Raw genomic sequence first — 21,356 nt, 5'->3', positions numbered from 1 at the left:
GAAACTTGTCAGTGTTTAAAAAAAAAAAAGCTTAATGAGTACTGGAGTCAGGCTGTAGCCTTCATGCCAAAGCTGACATTTGTAACCATCATATGTACCTGCGCTGTGCTCAGAGCACTCTGCACCCATGGGGATGCTGGGTGGTTAGGAAACAGAGGCAAAGTTTTCCTTTCATGAAATTGATAGTTTCACATGGGACACACATGTATACAAGCATAATTAACTTGAACACTTGTCATCTCAGAGAGAGCTTTGACTTTTTCTGCTGGACACTCTTTGAAGAGATTTCTGGGAATCATCTTAAATTTTTTTAACATGGCTATACCGTGAATTTTTATCCCCATTTTACAGATGAGAAAACAGACTGAGAGAGGTGAAGCAAATGACCAAACTTTCCATAGTTAATAAGTATTAGGGTCTTGATTCAGTCCAGGCTTGTAGTTACTATGGTCAAGTTTCAAAAAAGCATTCAAATGCTATGGAAATCCAAAAGGAGAAGCCCATGGAGTTGAAAGCCTATTACACTAAACGCTTAGAACTGACTGATTAATTTCCCTGCCAACCTCAGTGATCTGGAAGGGCAGTGCAGTGCATGGTTTTGGAGGCAGTGTGTTGTAATCAAAATAGGAAGAGAATGGGCATCAGAGCTCCGGGTTTGAGACCACTCTCTTCCTCCAAGTTCAACGGCCATGAACTTGGCGGCCATTGTAACTTGGCTGTTGTTAAGCCAGGAACACCTTGGCTCTTTCTTCTGTGTCTTGCTTGCTGTTACGGAAAGGAGCTCATACACCTGGTTTATCTTATTTTATTTAGTTTTCTAAATTTATTTATTTATTTGTTTGTTTTTTGGCTGTGTTGGGTCTTCATTGCTGCGCGCGGGCTTTCTCTAGTTGCAGCGAGCAGGGGCTACTCTTCCTTGATGTGCGCGGGCTTCTCATTGCTGTGGCTTCTCTTGTCACGGAGCACAGGCTCTAGGCACGCAGGCTTCCATAGTTGTGGCTCGTGGGCTCAGTAGTTGTGGTTCACGGGCTGTAGAGCGCAGTCTCAGTAGTTGTGGCGCACGGACTTAGTTGCTCCGCACATGTGGGATCTTTCTGGACCAGGGCTCAAACCCGTGTCCCCTGAATTGGCAGGTGGATTCTTAACCACTGCACCACCAGGGAAGTCCCTAAATTAATTTTTTAAAATGCATTCAGTTGCACTAGCCACACTTCAAATGCTCAATAGTCACATGGGTTAGTGGCTACCATGTTGGTCAGTGTTGATAATAAAATATTTCATCACCGAAGAAATAGCCCTTTTTTAGGAGAACTGGGTGATCTTTTTTTTTTTTTTTTTTTGGCCTTGCTACACAGCTTATGGGATTTTAGTTCCCTGACCAGGGATTGAACCCAGGCCCTCAGCAGTGAGAGCACAGAGTCCTAACTGCTGGACCTCCGGAGAATCCCTGAGTGATCTTTAAAATATATATATATATATATTTTTTTTTTTTTTTCATTTATTTGGTTGCACCAGATCTTAGTTTCAGCAGGCGGGCTCCTTAGTTGTGACATGTGAACTCTTAGTTGTGGCATGCTTGTGGGATCTAGTTCCCTGACCAGGGATCGAACCTGGGCCTCCTGCATTGGGAGTGTGGAGTCTTATCCACTGCGTCACCAGGGAAGTCCCCCTGAGTGATCTTAATAGCGTGTTTTCCTTGAGATGAGGTGGTCTTATCACATAATTCTTAGAAGAATATGAGTTTGAGGCTTGAAGGCATTTAGCTTTTGATTCTGTCATTGAAGGGAATTAAGACACATGCCACTGGGTGGGAGTGGTTAAGAAGCCTGACAGATGGGTCCGCTCTTCGTGGGACGGTTTCCTTTTGCGCCTTTGATTACACTGTAACATGATGCTCAAGAACAGCCATGCACATCAATGAGTGTGGATTCAGCCACACCCCCAACAGTCTCACCCACCAGATGACTCTGAAACTCAGAAACCTGTGCCCAGGAGCTGGATAAAGCCAGACACCAGGACCTTGCCAATTCCTAGCCCAGAGGAGCCACCAAGAAGAGGAAGAATGGAGAAGCCATCCAAAGCCAAGTAATATATTTCCTTCTCCTAAAGTGAAGACTTCTGGGTGTGGCCACAGCCAAAGGGCTGGGAGCTGGGGGTGAGGGTTGCTCTTCAAAAAACCCTTAAAGGTTAACTAAGACTAAAGGCTTAGGAGGCAAAGGTTGTGGGCCAGGTGGGACATTTGGGCCTGATCATGCACTTAAAGGACACATTTTTCCCATATGATGAGAAAATATATAATTTTCATTGTAGAAAATCTGGAAAATATAGAAGTCATGAGGATTTTAAAAATCACTCACAATATCACTGGAGATAACCATTGTTAACATTTTGAACATTAAAAAATTTCCTTTAATTTTTTCAGTTGGACTACAAAGGGTTAATATTAAATGCTGTTATTTTCGGAAAGCAGGACCTTTCCTTGTGTAATTTCACTATCCTGTAAAGCCACCTTAAGCCTGTGGTTTCTTTTCTCCCTCTGGCCTTCTCCTCCTGCCTCAAAATCTCTTCTCTCGGTTCGTGAATAAGAGGTGGTGTCTTTTTAGTCCTATGGTCTCATTTTTTGACTTGCCAGGGGAGCTTTGCTGGGGCTCAGCCTGCACCCCTGTGGCCACAAGGGCCTTGGGGGAGATAGTTGTGTGTTCAGAACACACGACTTGGCTCTTCATTTTGCTTGGGGCTGGTTAAAAGGGATCTAAGGACATTTGTATCTTTTCATCTACAAAGCAACTTGGTAGAATTACACGGGCAGCCCTCAGCTCTGCTTGGGGACGGGATTGGGGTAACAGTACATGATTGGGCTGCTGAATCATTTTTGAAAACTCAGTCATTTATTAAATACATCTGCTATGAGTACAGCACCTTACCAGGCACTGGGTCCACAAAAATGGATCACCCAGATTCTTCTCTCAAAGCACTTACAGACAAGTGATATTGATGAATAACAAAATAGACGACTATGATTTGGGTGTTGTGAGATTATGATAGGGGTAGACGCCCAGGTGGGAAGAGAAATTTCATCCATTCTGGAGGATCATGGAAGGCTTCTTGGAAAAAGGCATCTAAGCTGAGAAGTGGAGGGTGAATGGTAAACAACATTCTTGAATGTGGAAGTGGAGGTGAAGGTGAGAGAGAATATTCCAGGTAGAAGGCACAGCACAAGTAAAGGCTGGGAGGTAAGAAAGCATGATGTCTTTGGGAATGACAAGCTCAGTTAAGTATGTACGATGTCCATTCTGTGTATTTTGCTGGTAAATGCTTGGACAATGATGTTTACTTCCGGACTGGCTTGTGTTAATCTCTGATGGCACGTTTTCCTTCCTTCCCAAGTGTAACTGCCACTGTTTCTAAAGAAGACTTGGGTCAAGGCCGCCTTCCTCAGGCAGCCTTCCTAGATTTCCTCTGGTGGAAAGAAACTCTCTCCTCTGAAATCCCATAGTGCTCTTCTCCTCTCTAAACTTTCCATTTATACAACAGCTACTTCCAATGTCTCTCTTGCTGCCTTCCTGGACTCTGAACAGGTTGAGGTCAGGGACAGTCTGTCTTCCAGAATCTTACCTGGTGCCTAGAACAAAGCTGCACTTACACAGCGTGTGTGTGTCCAGGGAGCACTGGGTTCATGGTGAGGGCTGGTCTTCTGTGCTGCTGTCTTGTATTTTTTGAGATTTTAGCTCATCCTCTCCCTCATTGTAATCATTCTTTCCCTCCCAGTGCCTGCCCTTATCCCCAGTCATGGTCAGGCTCAGGATAATTTTCAGAAGAGGATAATGGCATTCGATTTCATTTATGCAAGCAGATTGGATGTGTCAGGGTGAAGGTTTTAAGTGGCATTATAAATAGTGCCTGGGGTAAGGTCTGTGCTGTGAGTGGCAAGAGAGCAGAACTTCTCACGTGGGGACCAACACTTTAGTGTTGCAGAGGGTTTGGGGCAGGGCTTATATCCAGCTGTTATGCACTTGTATGGCTGCATTCATTGGTAAAATAATGAAACTGTTCCATACCAGTGGCTGACTAGCTCCATACCAGTGGCTGAGTGGGCTCCTGTCTTGAGCCCACTGAATGTCCTTCTGACACCCTGGACCACCTACATCCAGCAATTAATGGGTTAATGCCTGGCATGGAAGGAGATGTCCAGGAACCAGTGCCATTCTGACAGGTCAATACCCATGCCACCGATATTTTGATTATCACCCCTGATTATCAAGTATATGTCTGTCAGTGATAGTGAAGAGTTTCCTCCCAAAGAAAACAGATTTGGTGGGTGCATTTTGATAAAAGAGGGCTGATTAAGAAACCATATACAAGAATGATTCCAACCCCTGAGTTAATCATTTACTAACTGTATCACCCTAGTTTACTAACTGTATCACCCTAGGCATGTTGCTTCAACTCTGCTTCTCTGTTTTCTTGTCTGTAAAAGAGGGAAAAGAATTCACTCCTTTAGTATCCATCCATCCATCCATCCATCCATCCACCCATTTGTCCAACCAACAGGCAACTGTGCCATCGCCGGCCTGGAAATGTTGCCTAACAGTGGCTGGACAGACATTTAGGGAATTTAGTTTGGGGAATAGTCACAAATCTGGTTTTGAAGGTCAAATGAGACATTGAAAGCAAAAGCCTTTCAAAACTGTGAAGGATTTCACTGATGTTGGGGTCCTCGCCACATCAATAGCAACATTACTACCGTGGTGTTTACTCAGGGAACAGACTAGGGCATTTTGGTGCAATATAACATCAGGAAGGCCCTTCAGCTCTTTATTTATTCATGCCATTTGGATAATCCTGCTGGTGCCGAAAGGACCATGAGTCACTTTCCATTTAACTAGTGTTTGGTAAGAGCCTCCTTGTTCCAGATACTTTTTTTTTTTCCAAAACGAAAAGAGCTTTACAAGTTTTGCTGATTGTAAACATAATACACAGCCTTTATTAAAATGTAAAACAACACAGAAAAATGTATAAAGATGCAAGTAAAATTAACCCAAATCCTACTCCCAGAGATTAATACTCATCTTTTTTTTTTTTTTTTTTTGCGGTACGCGGGCCTCTCACTGTTGTGGCCTCTCCCGTTGCGGAGCACAGGCTCCGGACGCGCAGGCTCAGCGGCCATGGCTCATGGGCCCAGCCGCTCCGCAGCATGTGGGATCTTCCCGGACCGCGGCGCGAACCCGTGTCCCCTGCATCGGCAGGCGGACTCTCAACCACTGCGCCACCAGGGAAGCCCTGACCTTTTATATTTTTATAACCATATTTCCCCCCCTTCCTGGTTTTATCTTTTGTGTCTCATGTATCCTTGCTATCTATAAAGAATAAATGAACTAACAGTGCCATAAGAGGCTATATTGTATTATTTTTATATTTGTATTTATATTAATATATTTCCTCCGGAGACAGAGGATGAAGCCATTCATTACAGCTGGGCCTTAGTCAGAGAAGGAGGAGACACAGAGCTCAGCAGTGAGGGGGGGACACCCATGACTCGGGCTGGAGGGCGCAGTGACTAATCTCACAGACTCCAAGAAGGACTGGCTGCCTCGGTTTGAATTCCCTTTCCACCACTTACTGTTTGAGTGGTCTTACCTGGGCACCTCTCTAGGTCCCCTCAGTTTTCTCATCTTTAAAATAGGAAGGACATTGTACCCACTTCAGGGGTCACCTTGGGACAAACTACGATGGGGCGTGTCTAACACTCAGCAGAGTGCCAGGCACATGGTGAACTCACCTCAACGAGCAGGTGCCATTCTTATTAGTCTCGGTTTTAGCAATTTGAGAAGGGCCTCCAGAGACCGAGACGGGAGGTCCTGTCTCAATCTGCCTTTGTGAGGAGGCCTGGCTTGGGCTTCCTCCTGGAGGCTGGTGTGGGAAACGTTTCTCAGCTGGTGGCTGACCAAAGCCAACACCTGGCCCCCAGCCCACTGTGGTTCTGTTGTTCTCGCCCGCTGGTCACTCCCCCTGAGGCTCCGGAGACCTTGCTGGCATTTTTTACATCTTTTCTTAAATCCCATGAGGAAAGTGATTTGTTAATGGGCATCTCTGAATCTGGGGGTTCGTGAACCTCCTGGCAGGCTGCCCTCCTGAAGAACCAGTCTCGTGTACCAAAAGCCTCACCAAAGCTTTGCAGGGTCAGCGGGTGAGTTTTATCCCAGCCCGGCCTCCTTCCTAAGAAAGAGGCTTGTAGGAAATCATTCCCAAGAATCAGCTCCCTTTTCAGGTACTTCCTCTTCATGTGATCGAGGAGGGGTGTTTGCTGCAGGTCTGACTTGGCAGTTAGCGTGTCTGGACCTCTCTTGGTTCCATTAGCATTCCCTTGCTGTGTACACACCTGTATGAGAAAGTAAATCTTGGGTTACAAAGACAAAAGGCAGTTAGTAGAGCAGGATTCCAGTTAAGAGCTCCTTACAAAACCTTTTGCCAACTGTCAAACCCACTGTGAGAGGCCACCATAGAAAAGGCCTGTCTGGGGAGCTGCAGAGACTTCTTTTTTTTTTTTTTCAAGGATGGAATTGAACAGAACCTGGGAAGGTTCTTTCCATCCACAAATTTCAAATGGCCTCGTCAACAATTCATTGTGTGCTATCAAATATTACTGTCTCTGTCTCCCCTTGGAGATTCTTATAATCCCAGCAGACCAGGGACTTAACACACTAAGTATGGGCAGTTGTGAAGAGGAGGGTAGTGAACTGTTTCCCAGTTACAGACACAAGGCACATACGGCTGGGGAATAAGCAGTGATTTTAGGGGATACAGGGACAGGTTTTAGCCTCCACTGATGATTCTTAGTGATAATTAGCAATCACTGTAGGGATGGTAAATGGTGGTCTATAATCTTATTTTCCTTTATTACCTCTGAGTATAAAAAGAGGTTTCCCCTCTCTCTTCCTCTCCCAATACTTCCCCCTTTTCAGTATCAATATGGGTTTTTGGATTATTATTTAATGTGTTATAATCCCTTCCTTTTGTTATTGATTTTGATACTCAAATTGTTCCATATTTTGCCAGAGGGAGCCCCTTCAGGTTGGCTCCTGTGTCCTTTCGACATGTTCCCATAGGTTTCTGAGCATTTCCTTATTCTCCGGAGTAAGACTTTCCAGGTTATATCTAACCTCTTATGATTAAAGTGTTAGAAAAAGCAGGAAGGTGAAAATCTTTTCCCAACTTCAGCACTGGCAAACACATCCCAGAACTTTGGCAAAAAAACAGCACGTTCCGGACTGGACTTAACTGATCACTGAAGTTCCAGAAACGGGTCATGGGAAAGTCACTGTTGTCTGGGAGAGGCTGTGGGGTGCAGACATAGATAATCTATCAGAGCTTCAAAACCTTCTGTATAACATTATTTGGATGCCTACACTGGATGGGATGCTGAGGGCAAGAAAAGTGAAATATATCTTGTCTCTGTCCTTTAAGAGCTTTCAGTATGCTTGGGAAGAAATCAAGGGTGATGGTAACCGTTCTCAAATGCACTTCAATCTATCAGAATTTTACAGTTCCATGGAATCAAAGTCATCCCCTTTTCATTGTACAACAATAGTAGAACGAGGATGGCCTATTTCTCCTGGATCTTTTAAAACATGATAGTACTTTCCAGAAAGAGACTTGCCCTGTAGACGGTTTTGGTGATGATTCCCCTGTGCTGTGCTGTATAAGTGTGATTTGGGGTTTTTTGTTGTTTTTGTTGCACAGAACAAAATAACATGTAGGTTACCTCCAATAATGGAGCTTGTCCTATGGATACGTTGAATATGGGATAGTGAAGCAGTGAAGTGTGGAAGTTAAGAGCAAAGGTGTCAGAGACAAGAATTGGCTCTGCTACCTGCAGGATGGTTGATCCTGGGCAAATCAACTTAAGCTCTCTGGGTATCTGTTTCCTTATCTGTAAAATAGGGAACAATAGTAGATACTTTACAGAGTCGTTTTGAGGATGAAATAAGAATATAAAAGTGTTTGCCACGGTTCCTGGCATTCATTAATGCTCACATTATAATTGCCATTATTATTATTATTAGGGACGGAAGCGTTGCTCAGGAACTGATATGCTGTTCAGAGTTCACATCAGCCCCTAGACATCAGGCTTCCCTTGGCTATTTATTGCTCGATCATTATGCAGACTCAGCTCCTCCGTCTCTGCTTTGACTGATTGCAGCTACCATGAACTACTTTCCCTCTTCTCCTTCTCCACCAGGTGACTTCTGCTGACTCATCGCTTTTGAAATCCTGTTGCTATTTCTCATTTCCATGGTGGGTGATCAAAAGCAATTCGCTGGTTTCCCCTTTCCTTCTTGCCAAAAACATCTTCTTTCCATTACTGTACATCTCAGGGAGGGAGAAGAAGGAACAGCAGTGAATTCAGGAAAACTGAATCCCATGTAGACTCATTTTAGGTCTCTTGTGCCTTAAATGACCCTAGTTTGGCCTTTCAGATGACTCTCACCTAACTGTTTACACAGGGAACACCTCCTTGGTACATAGAAATGCCTTTTCCCACTAAGCTTCAAATGTGCTTAGCTTCTGCATCTCTAGGAAGTTTACAGAAAAGCTGTAGCCCAATTTGTATCAGTGGATTTATTCCCCTTTCATTCAATTGTTGAATCATGAAGGAGAGTTAGGTACAACCACTGACTTTCAACATTGAGTAGAAACATTTTAATATCAATTAAAACAACAGAGTAATGCCCGTAATAATAGGTCCAGTATCAAAACCTATAGACGATTTAGAGTCCACTGTTTACGTTTCCTATCTTATTCAGTTCACCTGTCTCTTAAAGATGACACCTATTTTAAATAATCAAAATCAAACCATTTGCTAAAAATAGGAGCAAAGCTTTAATGTAAAGGATAATTAATTTCCTATTCTTCCAGGGACGATGACATTGAGGGTTGCCTGGGTCCCTTGCTTTTTCAGTCTGTTTTTGGCAGTATTATTGCACATCCATTTGGGTATAGCAAGAGAAGGGAATATCAGACCATCCTTTTGAGGCTTTTTAGCAAGGCTGAGGAAAGGATAGGTGTCCACTTGTTGGAGGGTGTCTACTTGTTAGCAGGATTTCTCAGATTGTGATCTGTGTTCCAGTCTGCCCGTCTCCAATTCAGGGGAACTGAATTAAAAAGTTTTGCTGTCAAATCAGGTTGGGAGCCACTCGATTCTGTGGTACTTTCATGCTTTTGAGGAGTCTTATTTCATGTAAGCGTACTGTTGAATCTAAGAAGCCCTGTAAAACTGGGGTAACTCCAGCATTTTCCAAATATATTTCAAAATGGAATCTCTTTATTTGTGGAAGGTCCATTTGTGAATGATAAAGTCTGGATTTAGAGTTCTGTTGGGGTGGTACCTCCAAAGAGCAGATTCCAAGATGGGATTGACGTGCTCAAGATTTATTTGGGGAAACGCGTGGGAAGGACAAAGAGGAAGGAGTAGGAGAAAGCAGAGAGTCTTCAGACCACGATGCAAATTTGACCCCTGTGATGGAGAGCAGGAAGGAAGGGAAATTGGGTAGGAAGATTCTTCTAAAACAGTTTCCTCCAGGTCAGGAGGGAGCCTTGTGGCCTAAGTTATCCGTTAGAGGCGTCCCATGTCTTGCAGGATTAGTTCACTTGCTGTGGTTAGTCATTTCCTGGGAGCAGCCCATGGGCAGTATGGCCTCATGTGACACAGTAGTGAATCGAGAGTTATAGGAGCTGGAGCGGTTAGTCAACTATGCTTCGTGCAGCCAGAGATCTGAGTGGCACTTTTTCATGACTGCCATAATTTCTAGCTTTGGCCCTTTTTTAGCCATGCAGACTTGAGTAAGTCATTCCAGGTTCTGGAACCTAAATGATTAATCTACCAAGTAGCAGGGAAACCTTTCTATGTCACATAGCTGCCGTGACACATAGTGGTACATGAAAGTTCTTTGTAATCTACGAAGCATTCTAGAAATAAGAAAGAATATTATGATGGAGTGGCTGAAGCCTTTTCAAGTGTATTAGCTGCTAGAAAGCCATTGTGCCCCTTGACCACATCACACTGTCTTTTCCCTCATTGCTCTGAACTTCCCACAGGCCCACTGCAGTGCTGGGCATCTAATAGGTAATGAGTAAGTGTTTGTTGAATCATGATAACAACTGTTATGAGTTCTCCAAAGAAACACTCCATGACTAAGACGGTATGTGGGATAAAGATTGTAGACGCTGAAATTTATTCCCTCTGGCAGAGGCCACATGGCAGGAGGCAAAGCATGGGGGAGGGTGGAGGATGATTTCTACTGATGTGATCTGCACTTGTATCTGGAATGGACGTAGCAGCTTCATGCAAAGGGTTATTTCTCTTCCCAGAGCGAGGAAGGTTGGAGGAGAGTTTCATAACCTTCTTGCTTTGCAATATAGTCTCTCTTTTGAGAATTTCTAAAATAATTCTGAAGCTAACTGAATTGTTAAGACAGTTCCCAGTCTGCATTTGTACATCTACAATTCCCATCTACAATTGTACAGCAACACTCCTCTGAAGTTCGTTTTCCAGAGCTGTATATCAGTTACCCTATTGGCCCCTTTGAGTTACCAACTCATCCTTTCCCCCTTTTGGAGAAGTATCAGTTGGGGCTAAAATGGTTAAGGGGCAAGCACAGCAAACAGGGTAAGTGGAGTAGCAGGGATGATGTGTGACTGGGTAATTTCTTAAAGAGGTGACTGTCGCTCATCTATTTGGTTCTACTTTCCTGAGAGGTGGCAGTTTTGTCTATTCCTTCTTTGTACATTTCTTTGCACCAGCTCAGCATTTTGTTCAATTAATGTTTGTGCAGGGTGCACAATTAATGCTGGGTGCAGGGAAGACAGTGGTGAATCAACTAGAGAGAGTTCCTACCCTAATGGAACTTTTGGTCTAATGGACACTCATGAAAAAAGTCATGTAAAAATAAAAGGACAAACTATGATAAGTGATGAAAAGAAAAAGCACGGGGAATGTGAGGACCTGCTGAGCCTATGGGAGGGGGCGGGGGAAGGGGAGCTTCAGGGAAGGCTTTGTGATGTTTTTTATTTTATTTTATTTTTTTATACAGCAGGTTCTTATTAGTCATCAATTTTATACACATCAGTGTCCTTGTGACGTTAAGTGACATCTTTCTCAGGGATGGGATGGAGTTAATGGGGCAAAGAGGTGTGGGAGGGCATATGGATTCTAGGCACAGAGAAGAGCATGTGCAAAGACCCGGAGGGAAGGGCATGTTTCAGTCAAGTTGCTGAAGGAAGGTGGTGTGGTCGGAGCAGAGAGAGCAAGCAGTACGAGATGAAGTAGAGAAATAAGGCTGCGGGGTTGTCCATTTGGTTTTTCCCTGCGATGAGCAATCAGCAAACATTTATGATTGAATGTGTACTGTGCAGCTAGATGACTTCTGTTGTTATGATGTGTACTTGTATCTGAGCCAGACATAGCAGCCACATGGTAAGGCTGTCATTCTGCAAACAAGGAGAAATAAACTTAAATCCTAGGAGGAGGGATTTGAGCTTTAGCTAGAGAACACTTGGGGCCCCCTGGGGCTGTTGAGCTCAGAAAAGAGTTGCCACAGGATCTTCTTTTGTGAAGAACAGATCAGACAAGAGGAGGAGGTTTGGTTCCCTTGAACGGCTCAGGAATCAGGAGACAAGGTTCCAGCTCTGACGGTTCCATGATTGGCTGTGTGACCTCAGACCACATCACCTCTTTAGTCATCATTTTCCCCTTTTGTAACATGTAAGGTTGGGGCTCAGTAATCTCTGACATCTTTGCTTCTGATTGGGATCAAATCTATGATGACCAAAAACAGGAGGTGGGATGCTTCAGGAAGCCTGTGCCCCATCTGTGAACCCCTGAGCCAAGGCCCATTTCTCTGGAGACAATGAGCTCAGTTGCGGATGTTGAACGAGGCTGCCTTGTGAGCTACTCTGTAACCTGCTCAGTCCTCACTTGCAAAACCTTCTCCCCACCCGCCTGCCTTCCTGCCTTGCTGTCCTGCCCCCTGGAGGCTCTTACACCACTGCCTGGCCCACAGGCGTCAACTTCCCATTCTTCCACATGAGGGGCTCAGTGGAGTGCACCCACTTTCTTTCCTTTCCTGTGGTGCCATTAAGAAGTGCAAGAGGGGGGCTTCCCTGGTGGCGCAGCGGTTAAGAATCCGCCTGCCAGTGCAGGGGACACGGGTTTGATCCCTGGTCCGGGAAGATCCCACATGCCGCGGAGCAACTGAGCCCGCAAGTCACAACTACTGAGCCCGCGTGCCACAACTACTGAAGCCCACGCACCTAGAGCCCGTGCTCCGCAGCAAGAGAAGCCACCACAGTGAGGAGCCCGCGCACCTCAACGAAGAGTAGCCCCTGCTCGCCGCAACTAGAGAAAGCCCGCGCGCAGCAACGAACACCCAACACAGCCAACATTAATTAATTTAAATTTAAAAAAAGCGCAAGAGGAAGTAACAAAGGGCAGTGGATCAGTTCCTTGGTGCTGCCATACAAATGACCACAAACTGGGAGGCTTAGAACAACAGAAATGTATCCTCTCCCAGTTCTGGAGGCCAGAAGTCTGAAACCAAGGTGCTGAGAGGATTATGCTCCGTCTGAAGGCTCTGGGAGAGAATCCTTCCTTGCCTCTTCCAGCTTCTGGTGGCCCCAGGCATTTCTCGGCTTGTGGTCCCATCATTCCGATCTCTGCCTCTGTCTTCACGTGGCCTTCTCTGTGTGTCTTCTTTTCTGTTTCTTGTAAGAACACTTGTCTTTGGGTTTAACACCCACTCACGTAATCCAGCATGATCTCATCTTGAGATCTTTAACTTAATTACATTTGCAAAGACTCTTTTTTGCAAATAAGGGCACATTCACAGTTTCCCAAATGTGTATATTTTGGGCAGCCACTATTCAACCCACTCCAGGCAATGACTTCTGAAGCATCTGATCCACCAAAATGCCTTCTTTTTATTTGTCTCCTTTCTAAACTTGACGTCTTTGAAATAACCTCAGACTACAAGTCCCAATGAAATGCCACAGAGAGCAGGCTGGAGGGCCTGAGAGCACAGGCTCTGAGGGCAGGTGGCCTTGGTTCAAATCCCAGCACTTACCAGCCCCTCTGTGGCTCAGTTTCACCATCTGTACATTGGGCACAGTGATAGTACCTACCTCTGAGGGCTGTTGTGGGACTTAAATAGGATAATACTTGTAAAAGTACCTAGAACTGGCCCCAAGTAAAGTGAAAACATATTCATTACTGCAAATGAGTAGGGGATGGTGAAATAATTAAAAATCCAACTTTGATGGCTGGACGGTGGCTAGAAAGTATCCAGGGCTTTGGCACTGTCTGGAGCTGGAGTTTCTTTGAGCCTTGACCTACCTGTGGCTACCTGACTTGGAATAAAACACCCTGGAGGCCCCTCCTCTCAGGATCTGCTCTGAGCTGCTGTGTTTGCAGATCAGTCTTGGGCTCTGGATTTCAAACAGAGATAGGGAGCTGCTGGGCAGACACAGCAAAAAGGGCATTTTCTGGGAGACACCTGCCTGTCTGGAGGAGACAGCCTCGTGCCCGAGACCCTCTCCATTCTAGAGGGTAGACTTTCTCCTCCCAAAGACCAGTGCTGGACGCTGCACCTCCTACCCTGCTGACCTGCCTTGAGGCCAAGAAGTTAGTTATCGTGAGTATTTCTGGACAAGGTCAGGAGCCTTCACTGGTCAAGGTGAGACCGGTTGCTCTTCTTCTTATTACTGAGCTGGACTCTGTTGCTGTCTAGGCTGCTGGGAACCTTAGAGACCTGGGTCATGATGAGCGAGGTTGCAGAGTGCAAAGAGGCTGGGCTTCAGCAACGGATGCTGTGTGGCTGTAGTCAAGTTTCCAAACCTCTCTGAACTGTGGTACCATCTGGGAAGTGAGGATTGCCCAGTACCTGACTCAGGTTAGGTGCTTGAAAAATTGTGGCTCTGATTGGTATTTGGGAGGTGGTATGGAGTGGAGGTTGGATAGAGTTTTGTCGCAGCTTAGAGCTGTGGGATCTTAGGCAGGTTACTTAACCTCCTAGGCTTTAATTTTCGCATTTGTAAAAGAGATTGAACCTTTCCATCGGATGGTTATTGGGATGATTAGATGAAAAAACGTGTATGCAGGACCTTAAGCCAATGCCTTGCTTATCCTACACGCTTAATGAACAGCAGCTATTGATTGCCCCAGAGCACTTCGAATAATGATACTAAATAATAAAATGGATGACTATAGAGAACAAATTATCCATCCCAGCATGGTCTAGGAGGAAGAGCATTCATCTGGCTGTGAGGAGACCGGGCTCTGTCCCCAGCTTGGCCAACTTGTAGCTGGGTGACTTTGAGCAAGTTGCTTTTGCTTTGAACAGTTGTGAAATTTCTTTCATTTGGCGTTTTTAACTATCTGGAGGAAAGTGATTAGATTATCATATTTAACCCCTTGGAGCATTTTCTGTAATGCACAGGGGTTCTGAAGTACAGCTCTATGGAAGGAAAAAGTCCATTTTTGAATGAACGGGATTCGAGGTGTGTCTGTTATCAGAGTTCCCCCGGCCTGGGTTTGGAGAGGGAGGGCTGTGGGGGCCCATGCTTGCTGAGGTCTTAGCATTTCTGGGGGGTGAACACAGGATAAATGGGCACCCAGAAGTCTCAGCAGTTTCAATAAACAGGTATATGATCTTGATTTGGTTCCTAGTTTCTTTCTGGGCCTCAGTTTCCCTACTGGCCAAACGAGTAGGTTAGTCTTGATGAGTGGTTTTCAAACTTTACAACTTAATATATAAAACAGATAGAAATGGAGCCCCTCAGATTGAAGGGATGGGGGAGTGTTCCCGGTGAATCTGAGGTCCTTGATGTCTCGTCTCAGAAAGAATTTAGTGAGAGACAAAGTGATAGGTAAGAAGTGGAGTGGGCTTCCCTGGCGGCGCAGTGGTTGAGAGTCCGCCTGCCGATGCAGGGGACACGGGTTCGTGCCCCAGTCCGGGAAGATCCCACGTGCCGCAGAGCGGCTGGGCCCGTGAGCCATGGCCGCTGAGCCTGCGCGTCCGGAGCCTGTGCTCCGCAATGGGAGACGCCACAACAGTGAGAGGCCCGCGTACCACACACACACACACACACACACACACACTATATATATATATGTATATATGAACTTTGTCTTTGAGAACACAGCTCATTGGCACTGATTACTTAGCCACAGGGGTTTGCAACCCTGCTGCACTTTAGAATCACCTGGGGAACTTAAAAAACTACTGCAGCTTGGCCCCGGTGCTGACCAATGAACTCAGACTCTCTGGGATGGGATCTGGCCGTAGAGTGGGAGATAGTTTTAGAATGCTCCCTCACGTGAATCTGATGTACAGCCAAAGTTGACCATCATTGTCCTAAGTAAATGGATATGATCAGGAGAGCAGTAATGGGAAGATCACGGGCAGAGAGGAAAACAAGTTTCGGAGTCTTGACAAGGCAAGATGTCACATAGGTTTATATTTTAACAATCTTCTGTCAAAGCCCACATTACAGCTGTTTCTATGTTTGCTGGTTTGCCTTTAATAAATATATGCCAGTCCTAGAAGTAAGATGAGTACACAGATAGCATATACCCAAGAAGGTATTTCCTAGCAGGCAATGGGAAATTTACCCAAGGCTCTCTGGATAACCTCAAAATGGTGATAAAGCTTGATTTTGTTTTGTTTTTTAGGATAGACTTGATTACCTGCAAATCCATTCTTCTGATAAAGGAATTTTATTAAATATAATATATTTTTTAAAGTTTTAAAGAGTTCGTGTATAAAGAAATTCACAAATCAAAGTGGTTGTTTTTTTTACATATAAATTTATTTATCTATCTATTTTGGCTGCGTTGGGTCTTTGTTGCTGCACGCTGGCTTTCTCTAGTTGTGGTGAGCAAGGGCTACTCTTTGTTGCAGTGCACGGGCTTCTCATTGCAGTGGCTTCTCTTGTTGTGGAGCACGTGCTCTAGGTGCGTGGGCTTCAGTAGTTGTGGCGCGTGGGCTTCAGTAGTTGTTGCACGTGGGCTTTAGTAGTTGTGGCTCACGGGCTCTAGAGCGCAGGCTCAGTAGTTGTGGTGCACAGGCTTTGTTGCTTTGCGGTATGTGGACTCCTCATTGCGGTGCGCGGGCTTTTCATTGTGGTGGCTTCTCTTATTGTAGAACACAGGCTCTAGGCATGTGGGCTTCAGCAGTTGTGGCTCGTGGTCTCTAAAGCACAGGCTTAGTAGTTGTGGCACACGGGCTTAGTTGCTCCGCAGCATGTGGGATCTTCCCGGACCAGGGCTCGAACCTGTGTCCCCTGCATTGGCAGGTGGATTCTTAACCACTGTGCCACCAGGGAAGCCCCAAAGTGTGTTTTTTTTTTTTTTTTTTCCACACTGGATGTTATGAGTGGAACTGGAGGGTGAGGTGCAGAGGTGACCTGAGTCTTCTTATCTGGGAAGGAGAGTAGCAGGGGCCGGTACTGGTCACATCCATTGATGCAGTTAACTTAGTGTTTGGCCTCTTGGCCTGAGCTGCTTCTCTTCTGCACTGAAGGTAGAAAAGGTGATTCCAGAAGGGGAATCTGGTGACACAAGTGGAAAACCACAAGGTGACCATGGTTGTGAGCGATTTCCTGATCTCGGCTCCCCTGAGCCGTGGACATGATAGTAAAGTTGCTATTTGTAGAGCTTAGAGCAGTTCAGCATGAGGGTTCAATGAGGTGACATACACAATATCCCAGTGAGAAAAGCAGTGTTAACTTTACCACCACTTCCTGCAGAAGAGGAGCCTGGAGCTCCAAGAAGTCCTGTGGCCAGCTGCAGTGACATAGCTAGAAAGTGTCGTAGATGAGACCCAAACTCCAGTTGCCGGGCTCCTCTTTCTGTGTGCCAGGCTGGCTGCCTCCCTGGCAGTGCGAGCCCTGGGCTCAACGTGAAGCAACGCCGCCTTGAACAGATGTGCGGAAGCAAGTTAAACACGCGCACTGTTTAATGCTCTCGCTGTTTGGATGTAGATATCGGAGTCCTGGTAGCTTTCGCCCTGAGGAGACCAAGGTGGTATGGGGGTTGCTGTGTGTCTCTTGACTTATCTTGGGGTGGCCCTGGGAGGAGATTCAGTAGACCCTAAACTGGAGAGTTCCATCCTTTCTTTGAAGTGGGGCAGGAGGTTCCCATGCCGGAATCCTCGGCAAACTGGAGAGGGGGGCCGGTACGATGGCAACTGCCTTGAAGACTTACCAGGTAAGTCTTCCTGCTTTACTGGTTGATCCCAAAATATTGGCTGGAAACCCCGACAAACTCTTGTTTGTAAAAGTGGATAATAATAGCATCCTCCTCGTGGTACGTGGTGGGGATCCTAGGAGCTTATGTATGTAACATGGTATTCTTGGCACTTGGTGAGTGTCAAAGCATGTTTAAAACCTTCAGAACTCACTCAGGGGAATATTGTAGCATGTTTTCTTGTCATCAACATTGTAATACTTTATAGCATGTTTTACATTGTATAAGCATTGTTTCCTTTTTTAACATCACCTTGTGGATTTGATAAGAAATATTGCGTCATGTGAGAATGAAACGTGTTCATCTGATTTAAACATGCAGCCCCCAATTCTGGAGCTAACAGGTGGCTTCAAGCAGGGCCCTGAGCTGAGTCTTGTGTCTCCAATTTACCCTGGGCTGTGCAATCTGCCAGTGGCAAGATCTTTCAGGGCTGGCGAGCTGTGCCCTCTCTACTGTGGATGTCACGGGGCTGAGGAGAAGAAATCAATTTTCATCAAGAAACATTTTCACGCTGGGAGTCATGCTGGGAGTGCCCTTGATAACTGACTCAGAGTTTCAGGCAGACAACCTTGTGTGTTTGTGAAACAAACATCAATCCACCCAGAGAGCAGAGCTGGTTGTAAATTCTTTGGGCATTACTGGAAGGTTTCTGGCTTCCTCTGTAGGGGATCTGAGCTGTGTCTAGAGCAGACCTCCTGAGAACTGGTTCTTCTCCCAAATTAATTAAAAATCTCTGAAGGTGGTTCCGGACATTGGTATATTTTAAACTCCTTAGGTGGGTTTAATGGACAGCAGGGTTAGGAGCTCTTGGTTTTGGAGGGGCAGGGGTGCCTGACTCTGAGAGGTGGCGCATCTCTCCCTCCTCCCGTGCCCACGACAGTAGCCTGTGGCATGCCCCATGCCTCAGTCACTGCCTTGTGGGAGGGCTCGGAATGCTGAGGCCATCCGTGATGAACTGTCAGCTTCCTAAAGGAGTGTTAAGTCTCCCTCCGGTAGCTACTGTCATTTACTGGTAGCAACTTCCTGTTTCCAGATGGAAGTTACTCAGTCTTCTCAAGTACTGTGTTGAGCCTGCTTGCCAATTTCCCAGGAACATCAGATTCTGCCTCTGTGAAATGATCACGGCAGGGAGCCCTTGGGGACCACAGTGGCAATTCAGGGTCTGGACGGGACTGGCCTTGGACTCTCTGCATGGTAACTCTCCTTTGAAAACAGGAAAGCAAAAACTATTATTGGAAATTTCCTTTAAGAAATTTCAGAAAAAAAGGGAATTTCCCTTGTGTATTTGAGATTCCTGGGAGACTTAGAAGCGTGTTCTTATCACAGCTTTGCTTTGTCCTAGGTGCTTTGCTTACTTACCTCATTATATTCTTACAACAATCCTGTAAAGTATGTACCGTGTCATTTATCTCCATTGTACGCAGGTGGAAACTGGCTCAGAGAAGTGCTGTGACTTACCCAATCCGACCATGTCTGGGTGGTTCCAGAACCCATTCTTTTTTTTTTTTTTTTTTACATCTTTATTGGAGTATAATTGCTTTACAATGGTGTGTTAGTTTCTGCTTTATAACAGAGTGAATCAGTTATACATATACATATGCCCCATATCTCTTCCCTCTTGCGTCTCCCTCCCACCCCTCCAGGCGGTCACAAAGCACCGAGCTGATCTTCCTGTGCTATGCAGCTGCTTCCCACTAGCTATCTACCTTACGTTTGGTAGTGTATATATGTCCATGCCTCTCTCTCGCTTTTTCACAGCTTACCCTTCCCCCTCCCCATATCCTCAAGTCCATTCTCTAGTAGGTCTGTGTCTTTATTCCTATCTTACCCCTAGGTTCTTCATGATATATTTTTTTTCTTAAATTCCATATATATGTGTTAGCATACGGTATTTGTCTTTCTCTTTCTGACTTACTTCACTTTGTATGACAGACTCTAGGTCTATCCGCCTCATTACAAATAGCTCAGTTTCGTTTCTTTTTATGGCTGAGTAATATTCCATTGTATATATGTGCCACATCTTCTTCATCCATTCATCCGGTGATGGACACTTAGATTGTTTCCATCTCCTGGCTATTGTAAATAGAGCTGCAATGAACATTTTGGTACATGACTCTTTTTGAATTATGGTTTTCTCAGGGTATATGCCAAGTAGTGGGATTGCTGGATCATATGGTAGTTCTATCTGTAGTTTTTTAAGGAACCTCCATACTGTTCTCCATAGTGGCTGTATCAATTTACATTTCCCCCAACAGTGCAAGTGGGTTCCCTTTTCTCCACACCCTCTCCAGCATTTATTGTTTCTAGATTTTTTGATGATGGCCGTTCTGACTGGTGTGAGATGATATCTCATTGTAGTTTTGATTTGCATTTCTCTGTTGATTAATGATGTTGAGCGTTCTTTCACGTGTTTGTTGGCAGTCTGTATATCTTCTCTGGAGAAATGTCTATTTAGGTCTTCTTCCCATTTTTGGATTGGGTTGTTTGTTTTTTTGTTATTGAGCTGCATGAGCTGCTTATAAATTCAGAACCCATTCTTTCCATCATTCTACTGTATTTCAGGATCTCAAAGGACCCCTGGAGTCCCCTAGGCCAGTGCCCCCTGCTTTTGTCCTCTCTACATCTTTTACCAGTGGTCCTTAGGTCTCTGCTTGCACATCTCCAGGAACTGGGAACTCACTTCCACCCAGTGCAGTGCATTCCACTGTTCAGGCAGCACCAATGAGGAAGGCTCCTTAATTCCTCATCTGGATCAAGGCAGGACATGAAAAGAATCAATAAACAAATAAGGAAATAAATAAATAAGTGAATGGAGGGGACATATGTCTCCTAGTAGCTTCCTCTCATTAGTTCTAACCTTATCCCTTCAAATAATAACAAGAATAGCTAACATTTATTGAGCAACTAGTATGTTCCAGGTACTGGGCTAAATGCTTTACATTTGTTATCTCATTTACACATGAGGACCCTGGAGTTTTGAGAGGTTAAGTGACCTGTTCAAGGTCGCAGAGATGGTGCTGGGATTAGCACCCAGGCAGTCTGGCTGTGGAGGCCCTGATCTTGGCCACTGCAGTTCACGCACTCTTGAGTCCTAAATATGTAAGAAAATGGAAAACTTCAGTTGTTCTGCCACTGTCCTCACATTGCTCAGGACTGCAGGATTCTCGCTGAGAGGGTCCGAGCCTTTGCTGCTCTCGCCTCCCTTCTCCTCCATTCCATCCCTATTCCTCTTCTTCCCGTCTCCAAAGGCCACACCATCAGCCTGCCCGACTCAAAGCCAGAACTTTTTCTGACCTTCCATCCTTCCGTGCAGCTCCAGAAATGGATTCTCTCAGCAGGCTGGCAGAGGGTCGGGATGCTCCTGGTGTCAGTTAGAAACAACAGACTGGGCCCCTTTCCAGGGCTGAGGAGGAGGCCCCCAAACAGCTTCCTGCTCATGGCTAATAATAATAATAATAATAGCTAACATTCTGGGCATATACTACATGTCAGCTGAGCTGTGCACTTGTGGAGTGACCTTAGTAAATCCCAGAGCCTCTTGACCTTAGAAATGGTCTGGAGCTCAGCTGTGGAGAGGGTGTTCATTCTGCTCAGGTGACCCTGTGGTTAGAGCCTGGGCTCTAAAATCAGACAGGCCTGGTTCCAGGGGTAGCTCTGACACTTAAGAGCTGTGTGACCTTGGAAACTTTACTTACCCTCTCTGGGCCTTGGCCCCTCATCTGTAAGATGGATAGGAGAGGGTTTCCGTGATGATTAAATGATATCATTTGTTTTGAATGCCTGGCACAGCTGAGTAAAGAGAAATGGAGAAGAAAACAGCTAGTGTTATTAGTATTTGTATTATGCCTAATTTAAGTGTGGTTCTAGGTGGACCTCAGGATTTCTGTTTAGGAGGGGGTTTTGTGGTTTCTGTAAGAGTCTGGAGAGCATGTTGGGTCATCCTGATACTTGTCTTTTGATGCCCATCCTGGGTGGTTTAGGAGGATGGTCAGGTTCCAGAAGAAGAACCCAGTGTGTGTGTGTGTGTGTGTGTGTGTGTGTGTGTGTGTGTGTGTGT

General features: G+C 45.4%; 1 protein-coding gene across 1 annotated transcript in view; it reads left to right on the top strand.

Moving 5' to 3' along the window:
- The first annotated feature begins 1,556 nt into the window (after positions 1-1,556).
- FER1L6 (fer-1 like family member 6) overlaps positions 1,557-21,356 on the top strand; it is a 147,756-nt gene continuing 127,956 nt past the window's right edge. Inside the window, exon 1 of the mRNA XM_067711323.1 lies at positions 1,557-2,085. Within this exon, the coding sequence (XP_067567424.1) occupies positions 2,063-2,085 (23 nt within the window). The 5' untranslated portion in view covers positions 1,557-2,062. The remainder of the gene's footprint in view (positions 2,086-21,356) is intronic.

Source organism: Pseudorca crassidens, chromosome 17 (assembly GCF_039906515.1).
Source record: "Pseudorca crassidens isolate mPseCra1 chromosome 17, mPseCra1.hap1, whole genome shotgun sequence".
In the NCBI taxonomy this organism is placed as follows: Eukaryota; Metazoa; Chordata; class Mammalia; order Artiodactyla; family Delphinidae; genus Pseudorca; species Pseudorca crassidens.
Note: the sequence above shows the minus strand (reverse complement) of the source record. Positions and strands in the feature narration are given on the sequence as shown.